Source organism: Hirundo rustica, chromosome 1 (genome assembly GCF_015227805.2).
Source record: "Hirundo rustica isolate bHirRus1 chromosome 1, bHirRus1.pri.v3, whole genome shotgun sequence".
Lineage (NCBI taxonomy): Eukaryota > Metazoa > Chordata > Aves > Passeriformes > Hirundinidae > Hirundo > Hirundo rustica.
In genome coordinates, this window is record NC_053450.1 from 12,217,157 (window position 1) to 12,244,878 (window position 27,722).

Consider the following 27,722-nt stretch of genomic DNA (forward strand, 5'->3'; position numbering starts at 1 on the left):
AAGCGGCGACCTCTGCGGTCCTTGAGCAAGCAGCACGGGGGAAGGGGAAGCCGATCCCCGCCGTCCTCCCCCGCGGGTCCCCGCCAGGGCACGGCGGACGCGGCAGCGCCGCCCCGGCCCCGCTGCGGCCCCGGCCCCGGCCCCGCGCCGCGGCTCCCGGCGCTCCGCCGCCTCAACAGTGCCACCCAGTGCTTCCTTCATGTCACTCGCACTGGAAACGGGGAAACCCGCCTTGGAGGCAGAGCGGAGTCACACGGAGCGAGTGAAAGCGGCCGGCAAGCGGCAATGGGGTGTGCTGCGAGCTGCTGGTGCCCCTGGCTAACCGGGAACCATCGACAGAATTAACACTTCTGATTTATAACGAAACGAGACCAATAAAAAACCACCCCCAAACCAAACCAAGCCAAAACACCAAAACAAAGCCCACACCACAATTTTCCAGTTTTTTAAATGGCCTAACATGTTTGCCGGCTTGTTTTAACACAAGAGGCACGGGTATGAATATCAGTGAGACTTTCCTTGCGTATTTACTACAACAAATCTTCCCGAGTGAACGGGTAAAGCAGGATTGAAAACGGCGAAGTTCATCCATTCATAGCCGCAATTTCCCTATTAATAAAAACCATCAGCAGCAAAAATTGTCCCAGCCGAATACTGGCTGTGGGAGAGATGAATCCCACACCCCAAGCCCAAGGATGCAGGGAGTGGGGAAGGTGGGGGGTTCCCCCAACTGTGGGGCATGAAGAGGAAACCAGTTGGTGGCAACATATGTGTATTGTATTTCTCTGAAAAAATTTGCAACTTGGCTAATTAAATTCCTGGCGCTGAACTGGTCCTTGGCTGAGATCATGGCAATTGGGAGGGTTGGGTTGTTTTTTTTTTTTTTTCCTCCTTACAGGAGTTCCCTCCTTCTTCCCATCCTCCGCCTATTAAAACAAGTCAAGTCTCCCTTGTTAAAAGACCCCATAACGTGGAAGAGGCAGAAAAGCAGCAGCAGCAGCAGGAAAGAAAAAGACGTCTGGAAAATATTACCCGTTTGCTGCTGCTGCTGCTGAGAAACCTCATTGAAACAGTTACTCGGGTAGCAAGGTATCACCAAAGAGACTTTATCTGATGCTGATCTCTCAAACTTTCAGACGCTGCCTTGCAACTTCTCCAGGCTCGTGGCTAGCCGGGTTTGAAATAAGATCTTCAGCTTCGACCACGAGAAACTAACTCCTAATTTATTATTGCTATTTTTTAATTATTATTATTATTATTATTATTACTATTATTTGGGGGAAAAAAATCCCACAACTTTGAGCTAGAAACTGAAGCAGAGAAAGACAAATACACGATAATTGTGAAAACACGTGGGAGAAAATGAGTAGGACTGAATAGCCTTACAGGAATTTTTAATTATTTTCATTTTTAATTATTTTTTTATTTCTGAGCGTCTCAATAAGTCCCTGAAAAGTGCGATTTGTTCTTTTACCTCAAACTTGGAAACTATTCAGCAGGAGCAACGGTACGTGAGACCACACAGTTGGCTGGAGCCCTTCTATGACCAAAGGACAGAAGGACAAACAAGGTAGGTGATTTATGATTATGCTTCTGTCAGCTCAAGAGCAGAAGACCCCCTCCTCCCAACCCCACTATTCAAGGGAGGAAAGCTGGAACAGATCCCCAAAATACGAGTGGGGCTGGGGGAGGATCTTACCGGCTCCTACGCTACACCTATTTCAGCAATGAATAGGACCGTCGTGAGGATGAATGAGGTTTTCAGCTTCAACCCCTCCTCCGTGTAATCCGTTTAAGACATTGCTGAGCGTCAAGATCTGGGAAAAAACTCCAAGACACAAAAAAAGCCAACGGCCCCATAAACCCTCTGAAATCAGAAAAAAAATCGAGCACAGGCTTGGCAGGCGGTCCGCTGATCGCAGCGGGGAAGGCGAGACCTGCTCAGAGCCCGGTCCGGATTCTCTCCGGCCGCCCCTCGCCTTTGCATCCAGGGCAGGGCGGGGACGCGACAGGAGCGGAGGGAGGGCAGGGGCTGAGGGAAGGCAGGCGAGGCGGCGGGCGTCCCGCCCGGACAGCGCTGCCGGGCGCCGCGCAGCGCAGGGAGGGGAAGGGAGGGCGGCTTCCCGAGGGAGGGCCGGGAGCCGAGGGCTGCGGGGGGGGGGCTGCCCGGAGCCCCCCGCGCCGCACGCCCGCGCCGGGCCCGCCCCGGCCGAGGGAGGGCCGCCCCGGGCCGCGGCCGCGGGGGGCGACGGCAGCGCCGGCACGGCCGGGCCCGGGTCGCTGCCGGGCGGGGCCCGTGACGTGGCCGCGCGGGGATCCCCCGGCCCCGCCCGGTGACGCCGCCGCTCCGCCCCGTTGGCCGCGGCGCCGGGCCGGGGTTCCCCCGCTCCGTGCGCGGCCCGCGGCCGGTGCGCGGCCCGGCGCCTCCTGCCCGGCCGCAGAGCCCTCTGCCCCCGGCAGCCCTGCCCGGCGCCTCTTGGAGCGGCAGGTCGTGTCTCTCGGACACGGCCGAGAGCCAGCTCGTCGGAGCCTCGCCAGGCTCCACAGCGAAGCTGGCGGAAGGGGGCATTGACCCTTGGGAGAGAATTTCCCCCATCTCCCTGCCCCGAGAGGACCCCGTTGTAGTACCACACTCCTGATGGGCATCTTCTTAGTCTAGAGAAGACGGAGAGGGGATCTCATTTAAGTATTAATGGGGATCGCATATAAATATTTCAAAGGCGGGTGCCAAGAGGATGGTGCTAGACTCTTTTCAGTGCCAGACCACTTTTCGGTGCCAGGCCACTTTTCAGTGCTGCCCAGTGACAGGACGAGGAGCAATGGCCTTAAACTAAAACACAAATTTCATCTCAACAAGAGGAAGAACTTCTTCACGTTGAGGGTGGCAGGGCACCAAACACATTATCCAAGGGAGGTCATAGATTCTCCCTCTCTGGAGATATTCCAAACCCACCTGACCCGTTCTTGTCACCTGCTCTAGGTGACCAAACCTGGGCAGGGGGTTTGGACTCCACAATCTTCACAGGTCCCTTCCAGCCCTAAGGGTTCTGTGATTCTGCAGGGCTGCAGTGATCCCACATCTCTTAGGCCATAGCAGCTTCTCTGTATTTCACTTGGCTTCATAGTCTTCTGCCCTTGGGATCATTTTTCCATTGGCACCCATGCACTTTTTTGAAAGCACATATTATGTGTAACATGAGTGCCTTGGGGGTTCTTCTGAGGACTAGGTAAGGGTAATAAATCTTTCTTACCCTGCATCCAAGTGTAGAAAAACCTCGGTCAAGGTTTTCCCAGTCGGAAGAGCACCTCTATTGGATTCAGTGGGGTTTTCCAGGCAAGTTCACTAGGATAAAACTCAAGTCTCCATGTTTGTGGCATGAAAGCACTTTTGCTTCATTTTTTATTATTCAAGATTAGTGTATGGAGCAGCAAAGTATTCTTTCATTCAGTGTAGTGGGACTTAGTCAAACAAGGTATGACCTGTGCTTTATAAACAAATTACAAAATAATAAGCTGTGTATCCCAGATAATTATTTATTTGCTGGATTAAAGCATGAAATAGGTTTGTGCCAAAAGCATCCATGGACTTCATAACTAGCAACCAGAAAAATTTCTAAACTAGATTTCTAAGATAGATTCTAAACTAGCACAAATATGATTTACTAATTGTTTTGTTTCTTGGGGCATTTGTCTGGGGATTTTTTTGTTGTTTTTGTTTGTTTGTTTTGTTTTGTTTTTGTTTTTGTTTTCTTTTCCCTTGGTTAATTTAACAACTAGTGTATTATTGTATACATTAGGGTCAAATCCAACCTGCAGCCATAGAATTCATTCCACATTGGTTACTCAAACCTGTAAGAGATTAAAATTGGGCAGTTTAGTGGGAAACATACACTGAACAAATAGGAGATTGTTGATTTGCTGATCAAAGCCTGTGCATAGATAGAGTTTGCCATTGTCAGTAATCCTGTTATTTACTTTTAATTTAACCTCAGAGTTAACTTTAGTCTTATGTGAGTCTTTTCCAGAAAATCAATAGCATAACAAAATCTGGAAGTTATAAATAACCAAAAGTTCCAGATATGGTAATTGTGCTGTAATGAAGGTGTACAGATAGAGCTTAACTTTTCACTTTCCTCTCTGCAAGTTGTAGAATAGAAGAGGGAGTCTGGACAGCTATCTTATGTTTATGATTAATATGTACCTAGAATAATTTGTACTCCAATGATATATGATTTCATTTGCCACCAGAGTAAGGCTAATAAGGAATCCAAATATTGTCTGAGAAACTGTAAGCCTCAAATACCATGTACTCCCAGAGACTGTATATATAGACCCAGATACAGTGTGTGCCGGCACTCACACATGCACTCAGACACACTTGTGTCATTGAGGCTGCTGCTCTGTGGCCAGTGCTGTTATTCTCCTAAGTAAGGAAGTGTGAATTAAGGCTTATAAAGATTATATTCTTCCTTTGGTTGTGTGCAAAACAGCCCTTGGTGGCTGTGTGCATTTAAAGCCGTGTGTGCTGGCTTTTACACTGGCCACCTCACTGATCTCAGGCATCCTGCTGAGTTAGAGTTGTGTGTTTGCTACAGACAGACCCCACAGACTATGCCTTTAGGTGAATGTAGGCAAGGAAAATAGCAAGGGATGTGGTTTTTGTTGGAGTTTTTTGACTAAAAACAGTTATGTGGAACTAGAGAACAGGTGGATCTCCTATATCACTAAAAAGGTAGCCTAAGCCTTATAAAGGGTTTTATAGACATCCCAAAATTTTTTGGGTGATCATGATTCTGATTTTACAGGTGAGGAAGCTGTAACAGAGAGAGGTGAATTCACTTATCTAAAGTCACCCAACAGGTGAATGACAACACTAGGAAGCAAATTCAAATTGTCTAGGCACTGATCCGCTCTTAGATTCTCTAATGTAAGAAATGCAGTAGTTAACTATTGACATATCCAACAACTTTCATAAGGGAGGTTAATCTTTACAATAAATTTGTCAAAAACATACTTGCATTTTTATCTCAAGTGTCCCAGAAATAGCAGCTTTTCAGAGAAAGATTTTTTGTGCCTTTACTACAGAACTGCAAGATAAATCATCCACCAATTTCCCTCTTCAGCAAAATACCTAAGTGCACACTTATCTTTAATGACATACATGCTTTGCTGAATTCAAAGCCTCAGCACTAAGGCTGAATAGATATTCAGGAATTCAGCATCCATACAGGCATACAAAAATGAGATTTTCAAAGGTTTTATGTGCTCAGCACTTCTGGTTTCCTCAAAGGTTCCAGACAAAGCTGATCTGCAGATCTTATATGTGAGGTTGATTTGTATTATCAATTTATTTTCAATGAGTAGGTGCTATTGAAGCTGCTGCTACAAGTGTCCCCTCTTCAACGAAATTGCTTGAGTTTCTATTGCAAAGCAATAACTGGACACCCAAATTGGATTTCTCTTGAATGAAACTAATTGCAGTGTATACCTCTAGCGGACACTTTTCAGGTTTTTGTCAATTGTGTCCAACTATACTTAGTTCAGAGTAAAGCACAAAAATATATGGAGAGTGGAGTTAGGCCCTCAGCATCAAGTGTTCCTCTTTGCAGATCTGTTCGTGTGGTATTGCACTATTTGCTATGTGACCACAGCCCCTGATGTCTAGAGAGAGGCACAACTCTTTGTAACCTTTGAAAGTGAATGGGACTGTGGTGGGTTGACCCTGGCTGGCTGCATGGTGCCCTCCCAGCTGCTCTAGCCCTCTTCTCCTCAGCAGGATGTAGACACAGAAAATAAGAGGGCAAAACACCTTGTATGTTGAGATAAAGGCAACTTAATAAAGCAAAGGCTGTGTATGAAGCAAAGGAAAACAAAAGATTTATCCTCTACTTCTCATTGGCAGGTGATGTTCAGCCACTTCCTAGGAAGTAGGATTTCAGCACTGAGAAACAAATGTCACAAAAAATGCTTCCCCCTGCTCTTCTAGCTTTTGTATCTGAGCAGATGTCATATGGTATGGAATATCCCTTTGGTCAGTTTGGATCAGCTGTCCTGGTTATGTTCCCTCCCAGGACCTTGTGCACCCACAGCATGTTGGTGTGGGAGACAATGTTGGAGAGACATCCTGGATGCTGTGGGAGCACTGCTCAGCAGTAGCCAAAACACAGTGTTATCAACACCTTCCCAGCTACCGATACAAAGTAGAACACTTGGAGGGCAATGGGAAAAAATAATTCCATCTCAGCCAGGCCCAGTACAGGGACAAAAATGAGCACATTTGTGATCAAACTTTTTTGTTTGATTACTGCCTCCTGGATCGATATTGGCTTTTGCATATTATGGTGAGGGTTTTTCTAAATGTCTTCAGATGTTTGGAACTAAAAAGTGCCAATTCTTTCAAACAACCTTCCAAATCAACACACGTTAGGTACAAACTTTCTGTGTTTCCCTTTCTTGCTTTTTAATCTTCTGAGGAAAAGCTACCCAGAATTAGTATGTGGCAATGTTTGAGTATTGCACATGAGAGAGGATTTCTAAAAGAGATGATGTAGTGAGATGCATCCCATGTGTTACAAGCAAACCTGACTTCAGTTTGAGCCCTGTCACTAGATCCATGTTCTGTATCAATAGATTCCAGGCACCACCTGATTGCTTCCTTTGTCCTCATAGCAGCTACACAGCAGAGGGTGCAGAATTGAACAGCCTTGCGGATAATATTAATAATATTGATATCTTCTGGCACCAGTGCATGTTTGTTTTCTGGATATCTATTTGCCCCTATTCAGTATTAGTAACAAAATCTTTTTCTTTCTCTTTGTCTCCTGACTTTGTAAAGGGATGAACTATCTTCAGGCCCTGTTACTCTCAGAGATGCATGAAAGCTGATTAATAGCCATGTGGATAAACTTTGCCACAGGATTTTGGAGGAGGAGAAATTGGTACTTTACCATGGAGGTCACCAGTGTTCTTTGCTAAGTAAAGACTCAATTAAAAACAGGATATAAGAACATGCTGAATTTCAGTCAAGTGTCTAGAGCTTATAAAAGTTAGATCTCTGTACCATAACTACAGTAAATACTAGCCTAAATATTTTTCAGAATAGAGAAAACTGAAGCATATTTTGCTAAGTTCTTCTAATTTGAGATCTAAGACATTATTCAGTCTGTGAAAGGAGTGTGATCTCTTGTGCTACAGTTAGTACCACAATCATTTGATGTACCTTGTAGGTATCAGTCATCTGTTAACCTGATGTTTTTCATGAAAGCACTATTAGAATACTACAACTTTTAGTTATGCCAATTTTTAATAATAATGGAAATTCACCTTCATCACAAAGGAGAAATACTCTTTTTGTATATATATTTGGCTTTATCTGGATGCCAAGAGACCATGCCAAACAGTTCACAGGGTGGACTCTGATATCAAGTGCATGCAAGTGTTCATTTCTTGGTCATGCTTTTCCATAGGAGCCTCCAAAGAAAGGCACTCCTTGCCTGCTACTCTACAGTCACTACAAGGCACATATATACTTGGTACTGCTTTGTGAATCAAAATGTGCCACTGAATCAGCAGCAGCCTACACAGCATTAGGATTTAGCCTACGGCTTTCACATTTCAGTTTCACTAGATGGGCTGGTGAGCACTGCTCAGCTCTGTCCCTGAAAGGAAAGAGCTGCAATATCATGACAACAAATTGCTCAGTAGTAGACTTTGAAGGCCCCCTACATAGACTCACCTTCTGCATGCCAACCTTGGGTCTGCTTGCCAGAGGCCGTGTAAAACTCATACTGAGTTCAGCACCACGGAGTTAGGTGAAGGTGCCTAAGGGATTTGGGTGCCCAAATTACAGGATAGAATTGTTATATTTCACTGTGTTATGGCCAGGCTAGATGTTTGTAACAGCACCACCTGATCTGAAAGTCTCTGATGCAGCTGCTGCCTAGCCTCAGTATTAGTATCTGACTCAGCAGTTCATTTTTGGTCCCAGACTTGTAGAAGCATAATTTCTTTTTAACTTCTTGGCTTAATTATTGGAGGTGGGTGGAGAGTTTTTGGCATCTTTGCCATTGTTTGGGCATGTTAAAGTTGATAAAAACCATTTCTGCTGGGCAAGCTATCAATATCTTGTGTTAAATCTTGAGAATATTGAGCAACTTTTCCAGTTCCCCTGAGATTCAGTCAATTAAAGGACTATACATCAAACCCTCAATTGTACATACAAAGAGGAAAGTTTCTTTGATGAAAGCCAGGAATTTAGATCAAAACACTATTTATTTTCCTAAGGTTGACAGTGAAAGGAAAAAAGAAATGTTGTTTTATTAACCAGAAATTAATTTCTCGGTCTTAAAAGACTGGATTTTTGCAATGGAGAGGATCTGTGCTGCAATGACAAAATTAGAGAATTTTTTTGGTTTTGTTTTTGTTTTGTTGGTGGTTTGTTTGTTTGTTTTTTGTTTTTTTTCCTTTTGTGCAGAAGCACTTCATTGGTAGAGCAAAACAATAGCAAATTAATTGTAAAAGATGCCTGCTACAGTAGTCATTCAAATGTAGCCATTCCAGATCTTAATGTAAGTGCTGTTTATTTCAGCCATATAATTATTAATGTAAGCAGGCTTTAGGACCTCAAATGGGAAAGCAGAGTACAAGTGCACCATTAATGAGATATTTACCTTGATGTTTGTGACATTTTGCATACTTGAGGGATTAGTAAACACATGGGCTCTTTTACTTAGTGGTAATCTACAGGAGTTCTATTACTTAATCTGTTTTCTAAAGCAAGTCTATTTTGGACTCTGAGTTTCAATTCACCTATAGTGGTGGTAAGCATAAGTTGTCTTTTATTAGGCATCTTTATGACCCCTGCTGTGAAAGATTTTCAGACAGGCCAGAACCGGGAGGGTCCCTTTTGCTGGTGGATGATTACAGCACCTGTCAGAGCCCAGCCTTAAGTATTCAAGGAAGTCCTAGAGATAGGGTCCAATTTCTTTAACAGTGCCTCCAAATATACATTTAAGAGGCTTCCTCTTGTCTTGAAATTTAAGACCCCAAATAGCCAGTGGAAAAAGACAAAGTCTTTGTAACCTCAAACTTCATGCTTGCCTAGTTTATTTTTATGTGGTAAGTGATTCGGTGCTGACTTTTTTGTTCCAAGGCTATAACTTTTCAGACATATATATAGTTGATGACAGCTATGCTGCTGCATCTTGGTAGTAATTTTTCAAGGAAGACTTAAAAACATATATGATGTAAGAAAGTCCTGTTCCAGCTTCAGTTTTGGCCAAACAAACATGAACAGCAGAGGAGTGAGATGATAGCAGCAGGGAAAATATGAATAATAGCAAGCAAACACAAATATTAAATCCATTACTCTGAGAGGACCTAATTCAGCAAAATATCTAAGCATGAGCTTTATTGACTTGCAACACACTTGCTGGGTTAGCCTTAAACAGACATTATCTGTTTTCTGTCCTTCACATAAAATGCATCTATTGACAGAAAATGTTGTCATTAACTTCTTACAATTCTGAGAAAGCTGTGGCATAAAATGGATAATGTGATTGTCAGAAAAGGCATTTAGGTACCAATAGATTCCACCTGCCTGCCTGCCCACACTGTTTGTTTCAAGAATGTCAGAGCACCCTCCATGCCAGCCACTTGCTCCATAGTCCAGAGTTTAGGTTAGAATATTTTACAGCCAGGTAACTTAAATATGTAGACATGGTCAGAATCAGCGGATGTCCTAGCAAATTTCTGAGTCCAGGGTGGAGTGTTGGCTCTGTTAAATTTATGCATATTTTTGCCACAGCCTTAATCTCAGTTAAGCTTTAGCCCCTAACACATGCTCACGTGTGCATCTATCTATGTACACAACTATATGAATAATACATTTTTGCAGTGGTATTGAGAAGACCTTTTAAAGCAGATGTTTGATTATATAAATATAAATTATTAATATAGCCAGACATCTGTTTAAAAATTTATAAATACATTCAGGCATCTGTTTTAAGAATGTCTTTCCAATGTTTTTGAAAACATAACTAAGCGACAGAAACTATTCAGGGTGGGATGCAGTCGTGACATGGATGGGGCATGAGGAGAGGCTGCCCAGACATTCAGCTGTTCTGCTCTCCTGTGACCGTAAGAAGTGAGTGGTGGCCCAAAAACCCCTTCTCCAACCTCCTCAGGATAATATGACAGTGTCTTATTCAGCCAGCCCAGGCTGCCAAAATAATCTCCTGACACAGACAGCACCTTCTGTGAGGGCACTGTGAATAGCAGAAAACATCTCTGCTACATTAAGTCTGTTTGGATCGTACTTAACATGGAAGAAGCACTGCAAAGAGATGTGCAGTTGAACAAGGGGATGCAGTGAGTGTGTGAGCCAGAAGCTCGGGGTGTATCTGTTTGATGCTGAGATTTGTGTTGCAGTCACATGCACCCCTTATAATGTCTTATATAAGGTGTCTCTGCTAATGGTTTCCCTACTTCTTTGCAGATGTATTGTGAGAGGTTTATATGTATCCTGAGAATACTTGGAACCACACTCTTCGGGGTGTCCCTCCTGCTGGGAATCACCGCTGCTTACATTGTGGGCTACCAGTTCATCCAGACAGACAACTACTACTTCTCCTTTGGACTCTATGGTGCTATCCTGGCATCACATCTCATCATCCAAAGCCTGTTTGCCTACTTAGAGCACAGGAAAATGAAACGGTCGCTAGAGACTCCAATCAAACTGAACAAAACAGTTGCCCTTTGTATTGCTGCCTATCAAGAAGATCCTGACTACTTAAGAAAATGTTTACTTTCTGTAAAAAGATTGACCTACCCTGGAATTAAAGTTGTTATGGTCATTGATGGGAACTCAGAAGATGACGTTTACATGATGGACATTTTCACTGAAATCATGGGTAGGGACAGTTGTGCCACTTATATCTGGAGTAATAACTTCCACGACAAAGGTCCGGGTGAGACAGAAGAATCTCACAGAGAGAGCATGCAACATGTATCTCAGCTGGTCCTGTCCAACAAAAGTGTTTGCATCATGCAGAAATGGGGTGGAAAAAGAGAAGTAATGTACACAGCATTCAAAGCACTGGGGAGAAGCGTGGATTATGTACAGGTAGGTATTAGAGCACCAGGTCAGTGCCAATTCAAACACACTTTGAAAGAAAGCAGCTTTTGTATATTTTGTGCAGCATGTTAGAGGCCATCCTAGTCCCTGATGAACACAGTGCTCCTTTCAGTCTGTTTGGAAACAGCTTGACCATTAAAAGGGTATTTTGCTACCTTTTAAAATGGCCAGTCTATCTGTGACTGTTTTAAATCTGTGCACCAGCTACTGGAGAAATCTGAAATCCTTCCCCTGCCTTCAGTACTGCCCCCTCATCCAAATGGTTTTCCTTCAGACAAAGCCAGTGACCTCCTGAAAGCCTCATCTCTGCTCCTGTAGGTGAAGGTCTTGGGTAAGGCAGTATTTTGTGACTTAGTGGCCCCATATATGAGCAGACAGACAGGTATTTGGTCTCACTAGGGAATATCTTGGAGAAGTGGTGAAGTCTGTAAAAAAGACGGGGACGTATTTTAAAGGCTTTGAAGGTCATGTGGAGTATTCAATAAAAGGGTCAATGTGTAGATTTGAAAGAAAATTTCTTCACCTAAAGCCTGAAGGAGCTTTTGCTTCATCACTTACAGCTGCATTACCTCACTCACTGCAACTTGGCCTTTAAGGCCCTTATGACACACTACTCACTTAAAAATGAATTAGGCTGGGTCCTCTCTCCCTGTTTCCAAAGCAGCAGAGGCACATTTCTTTCCAGCTGCCTTGGATCCCCTGAAAGATTGTCTGTGTTTTTGCTTTACTTACATAGAAGCACTCCTCGCTCCTGCAAACAGCCCTGCTGACTGTGGGAAGGGGAAGGGGTGGAGCAGGGCGGGTGGGATCAGATACTCTGGCTGGACACTGAGGACCCTTCCTCACACCTCTAGGCCAAGAAAGCTCATTTCACTAATCCCACTGACTAGGAGATTACTTTCCTAATGAACCACCCTCAGTTCTTCCAAGCTTCTCCCACCCCCAGAGCATCCAGCGGTCTCCTGCAGTGGAGCAGCAGCTCCCCGCGAGGTGCTCTCTGCTGGCTCAGGGCAGCTGCACGGCTGAGCCACATGTGTTTCTGGGGCCTGTGCCCAGCCTTGTGTGGGTGTGTGTGCATGCTCTGCACAGCACAGCAGCCACGTGCAGTGTGCTAGGGACCTGGAGATGCGGCCAGTAGCTGGGCTGAGAGCAGTGAGTGCACAGGAGGGGCAGAAACAGAAGAGTGCCAGGAACTGCTCTGTTATTGGAGCTAGGAGAATAAGGCCAAGATTTAAAACCCATCCTCTACCACTTCCCAAACTGAAACTGATTTATTCTTTCAAAACAATGGGCTTAAGCTCTCCATTGTCTCTGCTTTGGTTTTGTGCTGTGAGGAGCTATGATGGGATAAAAATGCCAATTTTCTTTATTAACATGGGTTTATAATCACTTCACACAGACATACCAAACTGCAGAGAAAGAAGGCAAAGAGGAAGCAGATTCATTGCAAATTTCTTCCCTCAGTTCAGCTCTTGTATTTTTTCAGGGAACCTGGAAAAAGTGATTCTATTTCAACAGTCATAGCATAAACTCAGAAAACAGAAGAGACATTTCTGTTCAGTTAACACTCTTGACCTGGCTCAGAAGTTCTAATGAATTTGTCAGGGACTGTAGTGCTGCTGTGAGTACAGTCTGCAGTAGTGACAGATGCCACAGTCACATCTACAGTCACATCTGTAGTAGAAATGCAGCCCCTTGGTGGTCCTGGCTACTACAGTCATAAAATGTGGCTAAAGCTACAATGTGGCTCTGTTTTATGCATGAATAAAGGTTGAGATATTTCAAATGGTCCTTTGGGGTGACCCAGGGTAAATTACTTTAAACAAGCCCAATATTTCAAGGGTTAAGCAGTCTGCATCAATGATTAAGCACTTTAAAAAGTGGCCAGTCAGCACCACTGCCCAGCCCCAAAATTGTAGGCCTTACAGTTCTTAAAAGACACCCCTGAACTATGAAGAGATAATCATAAACAGTCAGACCACTGCAGATAACAAGCTGTTACTCATTAGTGGTGTCTCATTAAGTACTGAAAACTGCTCGTGAAGGCTCGTTTCCATCCTAGAAGAGTTTATGAGTGTGCAGGTAATCAGGTGGAGGAGTTAAACTGGCAGATATTATCAGTACAGAGCTGTGAGGTAACCAGGATGCAATTCATCTTGGCTTGATGGAGGTGCCTGTGTGGACAGCCCAGTGCAGTCTGAACTCAGAGCAGCTGGGATAAACTGTCACTGCTTATAGCAAGTAACAGAACAGCTCCCTTAAGGTCAGCTGTCCCTTTCATGTAAGTCTGTGACCCAAGGCAGTGATGTTTAGGTCACTCAGCCCTTATGTGGAGAGATGGCAAATTGTCTCTTGGGCTGTCCTGGGCACACCCTGGCTAGGCAGGTGTCAGTGTTTATTTGGGCTCCTAAGTGACTTTGTTTCTCTAGGTGGGTCCTCTGTTCACCTGCAAAAACCTCATCCAGATGGAAAATGATGGCTTGTTAGATTTGTCCCAGAAACCCAGACATACCCACTGTGCTGGCACGCCTAGGACATGTGACAGTATTTTGTTAAAAACACTGAATTTTTATCTCTAATATATTAATGTTATGGCTCATGGGCAGGCCTTTCTGCCATAGGTAAATGCATCTGATGAGGTGGGAGTTGCTCAAGTGACAGGTGCTGGAGGGAAAGCAGAAGGGCTGGGAGGCAGCTGATCCCAGCCCACCACTCATGCTCACAAGAAATGGCATGCCTGTCACTGCCTGAGCACCCTGGGAATTCAGCAAACTACAGATTCTCTGTGCAAAACACTTAGCAACAGGTTTGTTCAGGAAGACCCAGGTAAAAGTGTAGGCATTGTTTCCCCTCTTCAGCAGAATTGTTTTGCTCTCTGTCACCCACTGATGACAGCTTTTCACTAAGGCTGGAGTCACACCTTGGCCAGATTACAAAGATACTGTGGGATGAGGCCATTGAGGAGATGGATGCATCAAGTTAGTGGGAGCTGGAGATGCTTGTGGCTTTTCTCCTGACAGAGATATGAGAGCTTTCAACACCTTTCTCCTCTTGGCCCCCTCTGAGTGAGCATGGAGAGGAGCATGTTGGCAGAGTCCCAGCTTCATCCCAAGCTATGCAGTCCAGCTGTCCTGGGTAACATCTCCTCTTGAGCCTGGTCCAGAGCAGAGCACCAATGCTCTCCTATCCCTCCACAGAACAGACATAAAGATTACCTGTCCCCTGGAGCAAGAGGGCTTAGCTTGAATTGGAAGTTTGCATGAAAGGACACCAAAATTAGGATACCCATTTACAAAGCCTCAGCAGAATCTGTCTTAATATGCTGTTTATGAGGAGCTGCTGACTTGCTCCTGCTGACTCCATCTGAAGTCACAGAAATGCAATACGGGTACAAAAACTGGAGGCAGTATGAGAATTTATAGGGTGGGATTCACCTGGTCAGAAGGGTGTTTCTGGGACAGTCTCTGCTCCAGTTCCTGGGTGTCTGTGAAATGAGTTCACACACATGTGGCCAGTTCTTTCAGCTGCAGCAACTGCAACAAGGAAACACCCTTGTTTTAAACAGACTGCAGCCTAAGTCATTCTCCTCAGAGCAAATGAAAGCAATGCCAGCTGTCTCACAGACCAGCCAGCCTGTCTGAGCCCTCCTCCTACTCTCCAGGGGAAAGCCAATTTCCTAATGTACACAGTGTTTAGTTGACTAGGAGTGTTTGTGTAGTTGAAATGCCTTGTGTGTCATCTACTTCTGCCTTGGTCTTTTGGAGTACTGAATTTCAGGACTCATGCCTTCTGGCCTTACATATTTTTTAATAAGAATGCCAGAGGAAAATAGCAAATAATTTCTCTACATCAAATGTCAAATCCCTGCACTACTAATAACACATCATGCATCTAAAATTAAAAATTAGTTTGTTCTGAAATATGAGATACAAGTTTTACATGAATTCTAAAGCCTTCTGTAAGTGAAAAAAAAAAAAATTTATGTTTCTTGTTAGACTCCTACTTGACTTTTTTTCTTTTTAATAACAAGTGCCTGGGATTTAACTCCAAGCTCCTTCTCTCATATGGCAGTGGGAAACATTTGACCAGGGTGTTCCAACCATGCAGCTGATGCAGGGAAATTCTTTGTCAGAGGACAACAGGAATCTGCTGCACACCCACAAACACCGTCTAACTCTGCAGTGCCCCATATCTTACTTGAGGAAGCCAGTCCAGTGTGCCAGTAGAACAAATGGAGCTGATACAGAGGATTATTTGTGTGCACAGCTTTAACAAGCTCTGTGGTTTGTGCAGAACTATGCCTTGCTGCCTGGTACAAGTGACCTTTAACAGAAATATCAGTGCAGACTTCAAAGTCAGATTTAATTGCATTCAGGAGAATATGCATTTAGAGTCATTATAACCACTTGCATAGTTTTTATTTTCCTCTGTAGTGTACTCCTTAACCCATTTTTGTTCTTGTTTTTTCTTACTTGTAGGTGTGTGATTCAGATACAATGCTTGATCCAGCCTCATCAGTGGAGATGGTAAAAGTTTTAGAAGAAGATCCAATGGTTGGAGGAGTTGGAGGTGATGTGCAGGTGAGTACAACAATTTTCAGATTAACAGAGGTGTTTAAGCAACAATTTGCACTGCAACAGATTTCTCTGCCTGAAATAGCATTAAATATAATTTATGTGTATATACTATATGTATATATAATATGTGATGCCATTATAGATGCTCTTATCATACCTTAGCCTTCTTGTCCATTGAATGGAAACTCTTCTTGAATGTGAGCACTGTATGGTTTTAACATCCATAGCAAGGAAATAAGTAATATGTGAAAAGGGGGGCACTGGCATTGTCAGGACTGTTGTGGCATCTTTTAGTCCCTGGGTATAGCTGCTTGCTCAAGCTACAAAAGAAAAGCTATAGGGGAGCAGGGAATTAAGAACATGTCTCCCAAAGCCATGTCCAGCAACCTCAAGCACTTCAATTATATTACTACTGGCAGCCAAAATTATTAGAAATAAAACCATTTTTGAAACACTGTGCACTGTGCACTCTCTATGTTGCTGGGTCTCCCATCTCTGTCAGGCAGGGCAATAGAAAACTTCCAAGTCAGACCAGCTCCATGTGTGTTAGGATTTTCAGCATTACTGAGTTTGGCTGATTACTATAGCAAAAGACTGTTGGTTCCTTTTGACACAACTACTTTTGCTGCAATTTATAAAGAGAAATGTTTATGAATATTTCAGTTGGCCTTAAGATCAGTCCCCGATACTCAGCTGGACTTTTTGTGAGACAGAGGAGAGAGAGCCATGTAAATGAGCCAAGAACTTGCTAATGAGTGCCCAAGTAGTCAGAAGTATTTCAGGCATGTGGCTCATAACTCTAGAAATTAGATTCCCACAGAAACCTGAATAGCTTTGGTGCTCTAGACTGACCACAAACCAAGTCTACACAGCCTATGTATGTGAAATTCCAGGCAGGTTCAGCTGTGACACTGAAGGTTCATAAGCATCTGTATTGGGAAGGACATGTGTCCTCTATGAGGAAAGGTGACAAAATGAAGGCTCTGGGCTTTTTTTTTTCCCCAGTTCATTTTCCAGCATACACCAAATTACATTTGAGCCAGGCTTGAGCCTATCCCCAAGCCCTGCTGCTTCTAATATGTCCTGGAATTAAAACTGACAGAAATTAGGACCATCAGAGCAAAAGACTATTTTTTTCTAGGTGCAGGGCAATGCTTTATAGTTGTAGAAGGCCAAAGATCCATACATTTGTCACATCCTCTGGCGCAAGGTGTGTGTTGAGAACCTGGATGTGAAGCCACAAACTTGCGCATCTGCATGCGCTCATACATCGACTGGTTGTGCAGTTGGGTTGTGCAGAAGAGAAGGATTGAGACATTCATGTGGGCCTGAGGAATACTCTGCTGGAATATCACCATATGTCTTGGGACAAGGTAGCAGGCTGGTACTGCAGAGACAGAACAGGTTCTTCCTCAGAGGACCTAATGCTGGATATGGGAACATAGTTCAGGGTTAAATCTCTAGGGTCAGCCTTATGATACCAAAAATGTTGTGCAAAGGCCATGTGCTCAGCTTTTCTCATGCTCCAGCATTGTTTTGGGAGGGCTGGAAGTGGTCCTGTGAGTCCCAAAGATGTGCATAGGCAGAAAAGCAGCAGGAGGCCATGAACTCACTAGCTCCTTTTGGTAAGGTCTAAATCCAGCAGGTCTTTAACAGGGACAAAAGGAAAGGAAGAATGACATAGAAAATAAGGAAATTTCTTGATGGTGAATAGGAAAGGTTGCAAGGAAAAAGAAGAACCACTTGGTGAAACACATTTGAAGGTTTCATCTCACTCTTCCTGTCAATGTCCTGGCTGAAATGTTTGTGTAGGTCCTGGATTTGCCATTGGCTTGGACACAGAAGTGAGGTTCCCACCACATTTCATCTAATAGTGCTCTAGTCTCAGCAAATTCCTTATTGATCCAATGTGCACATTTTCTGGTTTTTTTTAAGAGCTCATCTAAAAGGAAAACTTGTTTTTTATTTTGCAGATTTTGAACAAATATGATTCCTGGATCTCCTTTCTGAGTAGCGTGAGATACTGGATGGCATTTAACATCGAAAGAGCCTGTCAGTCCTACTTTGGCTGTGTACAGTGCATCAGTGGACCTCTGGGAATGTACAGAAACTCCTTACTCCATGAATTTGTGGAAGATTGGTACAATCAAGAGTTTATGGGCTCCCAGTGCAGCTTCGGAGATGACAGGCATCTAACTAACAGAGTGCTAAGTCTGGGCTATGCAACAAAATACACAGCTAGATCCAAGTGCCTTACGGAAACACCAATAGAGTATCTCAGGTGGCTGAATCAGCAGACCCGCTGGAGTAAATCCTACTTTAGAGAGTGGCTTTATAATGCCATGTGGTTCCACAAGCACCATTTGTGGATGACCTATGAAGCTGTAATCACTGGATTCTTTCCTTTCTTCCTCATTGCCACAGTCATTCAGCTCTTCTACAGGGGAAAGATCTGGAACATTCTTCTCTTCCTGTTAACAGTTCAGTTAGTTGGCCTGATAAAGTCTTCCTTTGCCAGCTTCCTTAGGGGCAACATTGTCATGGTTTTCATGTCACTCTACTCAGTGTTGTACATGTCAAGTTTACTGCCAGCAAAGATGTTTGCAATTGCCACGATAAACAAAGCAGGGTGGGGCACGTCAGGAAGGAAAACCATTGTAGTTAATTTTATAGGACTCATTCCAGTCTCCATTTGGTTTACAATCCTCCTAGGTGGCGTAATTTTCACTATTTACAAGGAATCAAAAAAGCCATTTTCTGAGTCAAAACAGACAGTTCTCATCATTGGCACAATACTCTATGCATGTTACTGGGTTTTGCTTTTGACTTTGTACATGGTTCTTATCAACAAATGTGGCAGGCGGAAGAAAGAGCAACAACACTACGACATGGTGCTAGACGTATGATGTTTCCATGGGAAGTTACCCAGAGTTGTAAAGCAACCCAACGACCTTGTAGTATCTGTGGCATCAGACATATGTTGCCAAGGGAAATGGATCACTGCTGCTGGGAATAGGACACTTGTATTCCTCTGGGTTCATTTTCATCCTGCCAAAGTAAGGAGAGAAAAAAAAACAAAAAAGAGAAAAACAAAACAAAACAACAAAAAAAAACCCACCAGATTTTTTTGTTTCTAAGGGGGGAAAGACACAAACCACACAGTTACGACCTGTTCACAAGAAAAGGGGAGAACTTCTATGTTTATGCACTTTTTTATTGTGCATATGCCTGACAGTGTTACATTCTATATACCTCACTGGTCATGCTTATGTGTGTGTGGACAGAAAGAAAGGGAGTTTGGAGAATCAAGAAAAGGACCGTACAACCCCTTGCAACCTAATTTATGAACTTCTCTTTTTTTATAGTTCTGTTTATAGGAAGGGTCTTTTGTTTTAGGCTGCCAAATGTAATGCCAAAGGTAAATTTTAAGAGGCCATTGGCTGAGCTGTATTTTTATATTATTGTATTATTTGTGTGTGTGTATTTTTAAACCAACTTTTTTTTTAAATCACATATTTTATATTTTACTATCTGCCAAAAAAAGCTGCCTCCCCGACATTTTGTTCTTTCACTTTTTAAAATATATTTGGGGACAAAAATATCATACATTCTCCCCCCAAATTTCTGCTGAAATTATATTGTTCACAACAGAAAGAATAAAAAGTCTCTCTGCATTTTTGCAACTAATGAATGGTTATTTCTGTGAAAAAGCATTTAAATGTGCTCTTTTAAGAAATTTATTAGGAAAGGCCCCAAAGTGTCAGGTTTTGCATACAAGCAGATTTGTGCATAAAAAAAGGCCAAAGGGGTAGATATGTGCAATTTGGGGGTTTTGTTTTGATAACATTGTAAATGGGAAATTTGCTTCTCTGCTGAGAACTTAATATCCCTGGCATGCACAATAAACCGTAAGGCAAGGCAGGCCTCCATGCCACTGGAAAAAAACATTGCTATGGAAAGCCTCCCACTGATTTTATATGGGACCTGAGCAGTCAAAAACTTCTGATCTGGAAAATACGGGGCACCTGAAACTGCTATTGAATTCACTGATGGTCATAGTTGTTCATAATCAGCTAGTACCAAGCAAACAGTTCAGGTTTTTTACTAGAAAAAAAAAAATTTGAAGGAAAAACTTGTCAACACTTCCAAAATGTGTGTGTTGTACTATAAAACTTCCGCAGAGCCCTTCATACAGTTTACAGAAAATAAACACATCACTTTCTCTGACATCCAGTGTAATACTGACCCCAGTACTGAGCCCAATAATTTGTTTTTAACTACAGCATATCTACCAGAAAAGAAGCCAATTTTTTATCAGAAAACATCAAGCCTTAGCAAATGTATCACTTCCTTGGTGCCTAATAATCAGTCTTGGACATTTATTTTGGACCATGGTTTTGAGAAATAATATTCGGGACGAAATTCTGAAGTCCTTCACCAGCCAAAGGAATGTGGCATTGAGCCCTAATATACTTTATAAAAAGCAACAGAAAGACCAGCTGCCCTTTTTAGATTCTGGTATTAAAAGCACTGTGGTAAAGCAGAAATCGGCATATGATGCTTAAAGAACTTAGAAGCATTTTCAGCTTCTCTTTTTTCTGCAGACATGAATAGATTCTGCTGTAGAATGAACTGCACACACACTACCTTATTGTCTGATTATCTTGAGGTACATGATTGCTTGAAAGTCATACTAATATTATGTTAATGATTGGAGAGTTGATTCATGTTGATTACAAAATAGAACAGTATTAAAAGAAAGCAAGAGAAACGGTAAAAATCAAAAAAACTTGACTATGCCTTTTAACTATTTATGATGTAAGTTAAAGCTTGGGTTAACATTCAAATGTCAAATAAATCTTCTCATTCTATAAAAAGATTGAATTAATTGCCTGTATTTATTCTAGCAATTATTCAATGTATTTCCAATATAGGTTGTATAGTATAATTGTTACTTTCATAAATAAAATATTTTTGATAAGATTATGACTAATTCATGGTATTTCTCACCAGCACTTGCACTTTGAAGCCAGAAATCTGCACAGTTTGTTATTCTCATGTCAGCAGCTTGATTTCCAAGAGGGAATTTGCCATGGAGCGCCCGTGGAGTGCAGTGCATGCCTGAGGCAGCCTGGGCTGGTCCCTGCTCTGAAAGGCAGAACAGTGCATAGGCAGCACTCAGAGTCTCTGCCAGCACCTGCTAGATCAATTCAGTCAAAACACTTCCTTCCCTTTTTCCTCAGCTTCCTGATTTACAAAACAGGAATAGCAATCCAACTTCCTTTTGGGAAGCACTTTGAAGTTTATGGCCAAAGTACTTTAGTACTTTACATAGGAGCTGATGTTTTCCTTCATGTCCACTGGAAATTATCACCTTCCACAGCTCGGGAAGCAGAGGAGGACACAAGTCCATGGTCGTCTCCTGCTCCTCATTCCTGCTATTTGTCAATCCCCCTTTGCCCCTGGCACAGCCAAAGTACAGCTGTGTATTTTCTGTCACTGAAAGTTATGGGCAGGGATACAGGAGGCTAAGTGAAATCTCACACAGGCTTGCAACAGGTCAGGTACTTGGGGACATCTTTCTCAACCTTTAGTGCTTGTTACCCTATGTCTGTGTACTGTACCCCGTATTGAGTTCCCCAGTACAGGGACATCACTGATAAACTGCAGCAAGTTCACTCCAGGCTGGTTTAGACTGAGTGGAGGTCCTGAGACACCTGGGCTGGTTGAGCTGGACAAGGGATGGCTTTGGCAGGAGGACCCTAAGGTCACATCCAATACCTATGAGGAGGTTTTCAAGAAAATGGTTCCAGGCTCTTCACAGTGCTGTTTGAATGATGAAAGACTCCAAGTTGAAAGGAAGAGATTCAAGGTTCAGGGTTTGGCCTGGATATGAATAGGGACATCTTCCCCATGAAGGCATCTAAGCAGGTTGCCACGACAATGCATCCTCCTTCCATCCTGAGGGAGTTGCAAGACTAAACTAGGTAAAGTCCTGAGATGCCTGGTCTGACCTTGGAGCTGCCCCTACTTTAAGCAAGGGGTTGAGGTAGAGTTATAAACTCACCGGTCATCCTTTCTCAAGCAGGTGCTGACAGTTCCCACCTGCATGGAGGCTCATTCCATCTCTGTTCCAAACATATCCACCCTGACCCCAGGCACAAATAGCTCAGCAGCAGCTGGTACTAAGTACTCCTGTGACTGGGTCATTCTCCTCAACGTGTTTGTGGCTGTTTAAAAAAAGGTTTCAGCAGAAAAATAGAGTATGAAACAGCTCTTATTGAGAGTGTTCTCAAGCAAATTAAGATTTCTAATAACACTTCCTGGTTTTCATTAATAGCAAATATATTTTTGAGATCTCTGTCAAAAGAAGAAAACACATTAAAAGAAATGTTCATGGTCTGTTTTGAACATTTTTAAAAACAGATATTCTTTTTTAGTCACCTCTGATAGACAGATGGTGCTGAAAAAAGTCCCACAAAATATGAATTCCACATAAAAGTTTAAAAAAAACCCCTTTCCAAATAATGCCATGAATTAGCAGTATCTCAAGTTATAAATCATTTCCATAGTAGACTTATTTGGGTTTGAGAGCATCTGTTTGCAGAGACCAGGTGTGATACAGAACCTACAATGATCAGAGGTGCAGCAGGGAGGAAGGACCCCTCCTCTTCTGTCTGCTAATAAGCTTCATTTTGGCTAAGAATCAGGATTCTTTCAATTGGAAATGCATGAATATTTAACAGAACTTTTCTAGGAGGAAGAAAAATTCCTGTCAGACACATAGTGCCAAACATGTCCTGATGCACAAGCTGTTCTGAATCTGTCTGTTAAAAATTTGGTCTAATTTTTTTTTCTTAGCAAGAGTTAAGATAGTAAAGAGGAGACAAAACTACTGAAAGTTGTTGATGAGATTTGGTATAACTGAGGCTTTGTTGCAAATGCCACTTTTCTCTGGAGTTAACACAATTATCTTAAACAAAGTACATTTTCCCCCCCAGCTTTTACTTAGCCTAAATTTGCTGCTTCAGCTTTGTTTTGGATGGATGGATGGATGGATGGATGGATGGATGGATGGATGGATGGATGGATGGATGGATGGATGGATGCCACAAATTGTTCCTGCTTCTTCCAGCTATGGAAGAAGCATGTTATACTTTTTAGAATAAATATTATACTGTCTATAATATTTGTCTCGGCCAAATAAATCCAGCTTATTCTCCTAAAATAACACTAAGATTTTTATAAGTTACTACCAAACTGCCTAGAGGAAAATAACCTTGTAGTTACATTGTCACTAAATAAAGGAGAGATCCAGGCCATATTTCTGAGCTTTGGTACATGATAATACTCTACCATTCAAATGTAAATGCAATCTGTGGCATGTTTTTGTCATAGGCCAGAGAGTCCTGCCCCAGAAAATTCTGGACACATGTAGGATTGATACATGGAGACTGGTCTGGGAGATTGTAGAGTTCAGGTGTGATCCCTGTCATCAGATGATGACCAGATTGAAAAGAATCCCTGGATTTTTTTTTATTAGATTTAACATAAGCTATCACTACCCTACTAAGAAGCAAAAGGCAGGTCAGCTCACTCGTTTACCAGACATCATGTGGGATCTTACTCTCTCAAGAGATCCTTAGATGCCATTTAGTTCTGAGTTTGCACATCTTTATTTTTTCCACACATTTTCTAAGTCCTTTGGTCATGCGCAGGAAGCCAGAAAAAACACTAATCAGGGTCTAGGACCCATTGGATTAATACTTCCATTGCTTCTTTTATAGCATCCATGTTGGGCTGACTGTCTTCTAATACTTCAGTTTGTTCCACTTGGCCACAGTCTGTAGAAATTGTATGGTTATGACAGGACCTCCTTTTGGCTGCTTCTCTTCTCACAAATACCAGTGAGAACAGGAAGAATTAAGTGCTTGCTCATGATCAGTACTGCTTTATATAACCCAAGGGAGTAAAGTCTGGGAACCTGACATTATCAGACACATTATTAGAAATTACAAAACCCACAAAAAGAGCATGTGAAAGAGTGACAGCTAGCAAGTGAATCACAGGAAATTAGATTTTGTAAGTTCCTCTTCCCATATAATTATTTATTTCATAGTCTTTATGAGTAAAAGTAGCACTTCTTTCTATGTCTTGACCCTACAGCACTTTGGGGACATGCTGCTACATGGAAAACTTAGTCATGAATAAGTGAGATGAATGTGGCTAAAAATAGATCAAGTGGGGAGCTTGCTCTAAATTAATTATGAGAGTGCAGCCTGTATCTGCTCCCCAAAATTAAGTTTTTCATACTGATTCTTTCTAATGAATGTGGCTTATAGGCTGAACCCATCCAGTGAGTTGGTGCTGCAGATACCAGTGAATTCTGTCTGCATTCATTCTTCATTGTTGTCCTAAGAGTTGGTCCTGACCTGGATTCTGCCACCATCTATAATACCTGGATAATCATGACAGCACTGTGAGATGTATTAAAAGATAGCTCAGCATCAAAAGTGAAAGTCTGTGAAGATCATAGAAGAGGGCTCCTCCTTCAGAAAAGGAAACATTTGATAACAGAAATATAAAAGCAGCATTGCTCAGTACACAAAATGCTTGTTTCATGCTTATACTATACAGAAGTAGACCTCGTTCCCTACAAATGCTTGTTGCTGTTCACTGCCTATGGAGGGAGGCTCAATGGCCAGCTCAGATCATGGCTCATCGTTTAATTCAGTTTGGAGAGGTCTCAGGAGATCTTCTAGTCCAACATTTTGCTCAAAGGAGGGACAGCTCTGAAATAAAAACAACCCAACAGAAGCGTGTTACCCTGGTTTTTCTGAGCCTTTTGATTTTCTTAAATGGAGTCAGATCTTTTTAGTTATTGTACAATATTAAGAGCAGTTTTCTACCTTTTCCCACAGATGTAACATAAACAAATCCTTTGTTTTTCATTCTCTGTCCTTTGTTTGCATATTTCTAACCTGAAAACAATGGTAACTGACAGTTGGTTTAGCCACTTGGCTGAGGGGTGAAAAACCCCAGAAGCCAATCTTCTGCTAGACCCACAAATGTATAAAAAGTAAGAAATAAAACAAAGAGGCTCTCTCTCCGCCTGGATTCAGCTTTTGGGCTGGACGGAGAAACATCTGCTCTGCAAAACCGCTTGTCTGTGTGTGGCTGCTTTGTGTGTCTCGGTGACAGAAGAGTCTGTCCCACAGTTTGCACAGCCTGCCCCTATATGCTGACTTGTAGATGCTCAGATTTGATCAAATGTGTAAAAACATATGCACTCTAAAAGCCTTGTCTACACAAGAAAGTGTAATGTAACCAAAATCTTTATAATTTTACTTATTGTAGTCTAAGTGTTATTATATTTGGGTTGGTTTGATTTATCTTTCTTGGGAAATTATGCTCACAACTGGAAACTTGAAACTTTTGTTCATTAGCTTGTACAAAGAAAACTTTACTTCAATTGCGGTAATAAATTGATTTAATCAAACTGGCAGAAAAACATGACACTTTTATGTCGACCTATGCCAGATCAGTCTCACATGATTTACCATAAAATTAGTGAATTTACAGAACTTTTTTTCCATGAGGTCTGCCCTGGGCAAATCCTTGCTCTGCAGTAAGTATGAGGTAGCTTAAGCCTGCAGTGTCAGAGTCATTAGTTATATTGCATTGGCCACAGGGCATGAGAGGAAATATGGGCAGATAATGTAAGATAATTAAGGCAGTGTAAATTCATGCCCTAGGCTATTCAGAGCTTTTAGATGTATATGTACCTTAAACTGCTCAGGACTGCTTTCTAGGTAAGCCAGGGGCTTGTGCCACTGCACACAAAGACATCCTGGACTTGTGAAGTGAATTGTGAATTACCAAAATTTCAGCCTGGTTGTTTAAACTGTTGGAAGACTCCATTAAGAATGTGTTTTCAGAATAAGAGAAATTCCTATTTGATTTAGTAACACCTCCTCTTCTCTGGTTTTTGTTGTTGTTGTTGGGTTTTTTTGTTTTTTTTTTGTGTGTGTGGGTGGTGGGTGTGGGTTTGTTTTTGTGTTTGTGTGTGTGTTTGTGTTTTGTTTGTATTTTTGGTTTGGGTTTTTTTTGTGTTTGTTTTTTTTTTTTTTGTTTTTGTTTTTTTTTTTTTTTTTTTTTTTTTTTTTTTACTTTAAGACATTTTACCTCTTGCACACTAGAAGTGCAACCAAAAATGTGCTCACATGATCACAAGTGTGGGATATGGGGTTGCCCTCCTGCAGGCACTGGAGAAGATGCTTAAGATACCACCTTCTGCAAAGCAAATGAAGCTGAGGTAGCAGCAGGTGTGTCTCTGCATGGGCTTTGCACAGGCCAGAACTGAAATTCCTGCCTCCCAGTGCCAGCATCCACTTTGCTGAGGCTGAGCAAGAAGCAAGCTGTTGGCTGAATGACTGCATTATGGCCCTCTGAGGCAACTCCAGCATGACAGATGCATAGGCTGCATGTATGTTGTACCCATGGTAGAACAGAACATGCTGTACGTGCAGCAAACCCATATTAGCCAAGAACCACAGAAGTCGGGTGTGCAAGTAAGACATCTGGTCCTGGCAGCAGAGGAGGGAGAAGAGGGATTTCATCACTGAAAGAAGCATAAATAAGCTGTAAATAAGCTAACTCACTGCATAGCACATCCCTTTGTGTCCAGATGAGCATTACTGTGGCTGCTCTGCCTGCTAGCATTGGCATATCAATGTGTTACCATAGGGGGATAAGAGTGCGAACCTACAGTGCCTTGTGCTGGGTGCAGCTGTCACAGTGCATGGTCTTCCCTCTTGGCCCACTGGAAGCAGTTTACTCTTTTCCTGACAGACTCTTTAATACTTACTGCAAGATGACAGCATGATCACAGGCCGCTGCCAGATCCATTAATTTAAATATTTATAATTATTAGTCTTTAATTCTAGTAATTAATCATTTGATGGTCATTTGGCTTAAAACAGTCCCAGTTCTAAACCGCATGCTGTAATCAATTGGATTCATCCCATGTAGAATGAATCACCTGCCCACCCCCAGCAGGGTGTACTCCCAGGGCAGCCTGACAGATCTCACATGGGTGTCTTTACCTGTTGGGGAGCCTGTGATGTCCTCAGCTGCCAGCTCAGTCCCTCTCTTGCTATGTCACTGCTCTGATTACTACTTATGTTATTAATTAATTAAAGGAGTGTGAGGTCCTGGCCAAATTAATCATGGCTGGGAATCAATGCTCGTATTTCTCCTGCAGCTTTGAAGGCTGTCTAATCTCTCCTGTTATCACTATAATATCTGAAATGTGATGGGGGTTTTGTAAGTACACAGATTAGACAGATTGCAAAGTTAATGGGGACATATGGGTGGTTTTTTAAGCCATTATTCTCTCTGTAATTGTGGTGGAAAGAATCTGTCAACAGAAATGCACTCCTCAATAATACATTGCTGTAGCATGTTGGTAAATGCTGGGGAGAGTGCTGGTCTCTGCAAGTGTGTTCTGCACTCACAATGGATCACTCCATACACTTTGTTTGCTTTGGTTTTTTTTTAAACAACTAACCAGTGAAAAAGTAATTTGGAAATATATCTGGCATTGCCTTCAGCTTGCCAAGAACTGTGGGAAGTTTTCTGATCAGCCCAGAGCTGAAATAAAACAAAAAGATTATTATACTTCTGGGTTTCTTCCTGTGAATTTTGGGTGATACCCCTATGCACTAACAAGCAAAGCCCCGGGAAACTCAGCATCATTGCACAAGACACCTGAATCCTTTTGTTTTCCAGCCACTTCCACAAATCTAATTTGTTACTTCTCTATTTAAATCAGCAGACCCAGGCAGGTATAAAGCTAAAGTCTTAACCACCCATAGAAATTACATATGTTTCATAAGATTAGGCAGGAAACACATAATAAATTCCAGTAGTTAACACTTGTTTTAATTGAATTGCTCCTGAAGCTTGAATGGAACTGATATTTCTCTGCTCTGAATGTTTCTTTTCCCAAA

At 42.4% G+C, this 27,722-nt stretch overlaps 1 protein-coding gene across 2 annotated transcripts; it reads left to right on the forward strand.

Annotated features, from left to right (window-relative positions):
• The first annotated feature begins 972 nt into the window (after nt 1-972).
• On the forward strand, nt 973-20,506 carry HAS2 (hyaluronan synthase 2). Of its 2 annotated transcripts, XM_040067289.1 has the most exons (5): nt 973-1,089; nt 1,497-1,570; nt 10,496-11,122; nt 15,613-15,714; nt 17,685-20,506. In XM_040067289.1, exons 3-5 carry the CDS (start codon nt 10,496-10,498, stop codon nt 18,615-18,617), a joined length of 1,662 nt encoding a protein of 553 aa, XP_039923223.1. In that variant the 5' UTR covers nt 973-1,089; nt 1,497-1,570; the 3' UTR covers nt 18,618-20,506. The 2 variants fall into 2 exon arrangements, with proteins under 2 accessions (XP_039923223.1, XP_039923213.1); XM_040067279.1 differs by having other exon boundaries at nt 983-1,570.
• Nucleotides 20,507-27,722: the final 7,216 nt, after the last annotated feature.

Excerpts from the sequence above, each read along its gene's own strand:
- HAS2 (XM_040067289.1), top strand. The coding sequence starts at position 10,496 with ATGTATTGTGAGAGGTTTATATGTATCCTGAGAATACTTGGAACCACA. Across the intron at positions 11,123-15,612 it reads GAAGCGTGGATTATGTACAG|GTGTGTGATTCAGATACAAT; the intron begins GTAGGTATTAGA and ends TCTTACTTGTAG. Across the intron at positions 15,715-17,684 it reads GAGTTGGAGGTGATGTGCAG|ATTTTGAACAAATATGATTC; the intron begins GTGAGTACAACA and ends TTTATTTTGCAG.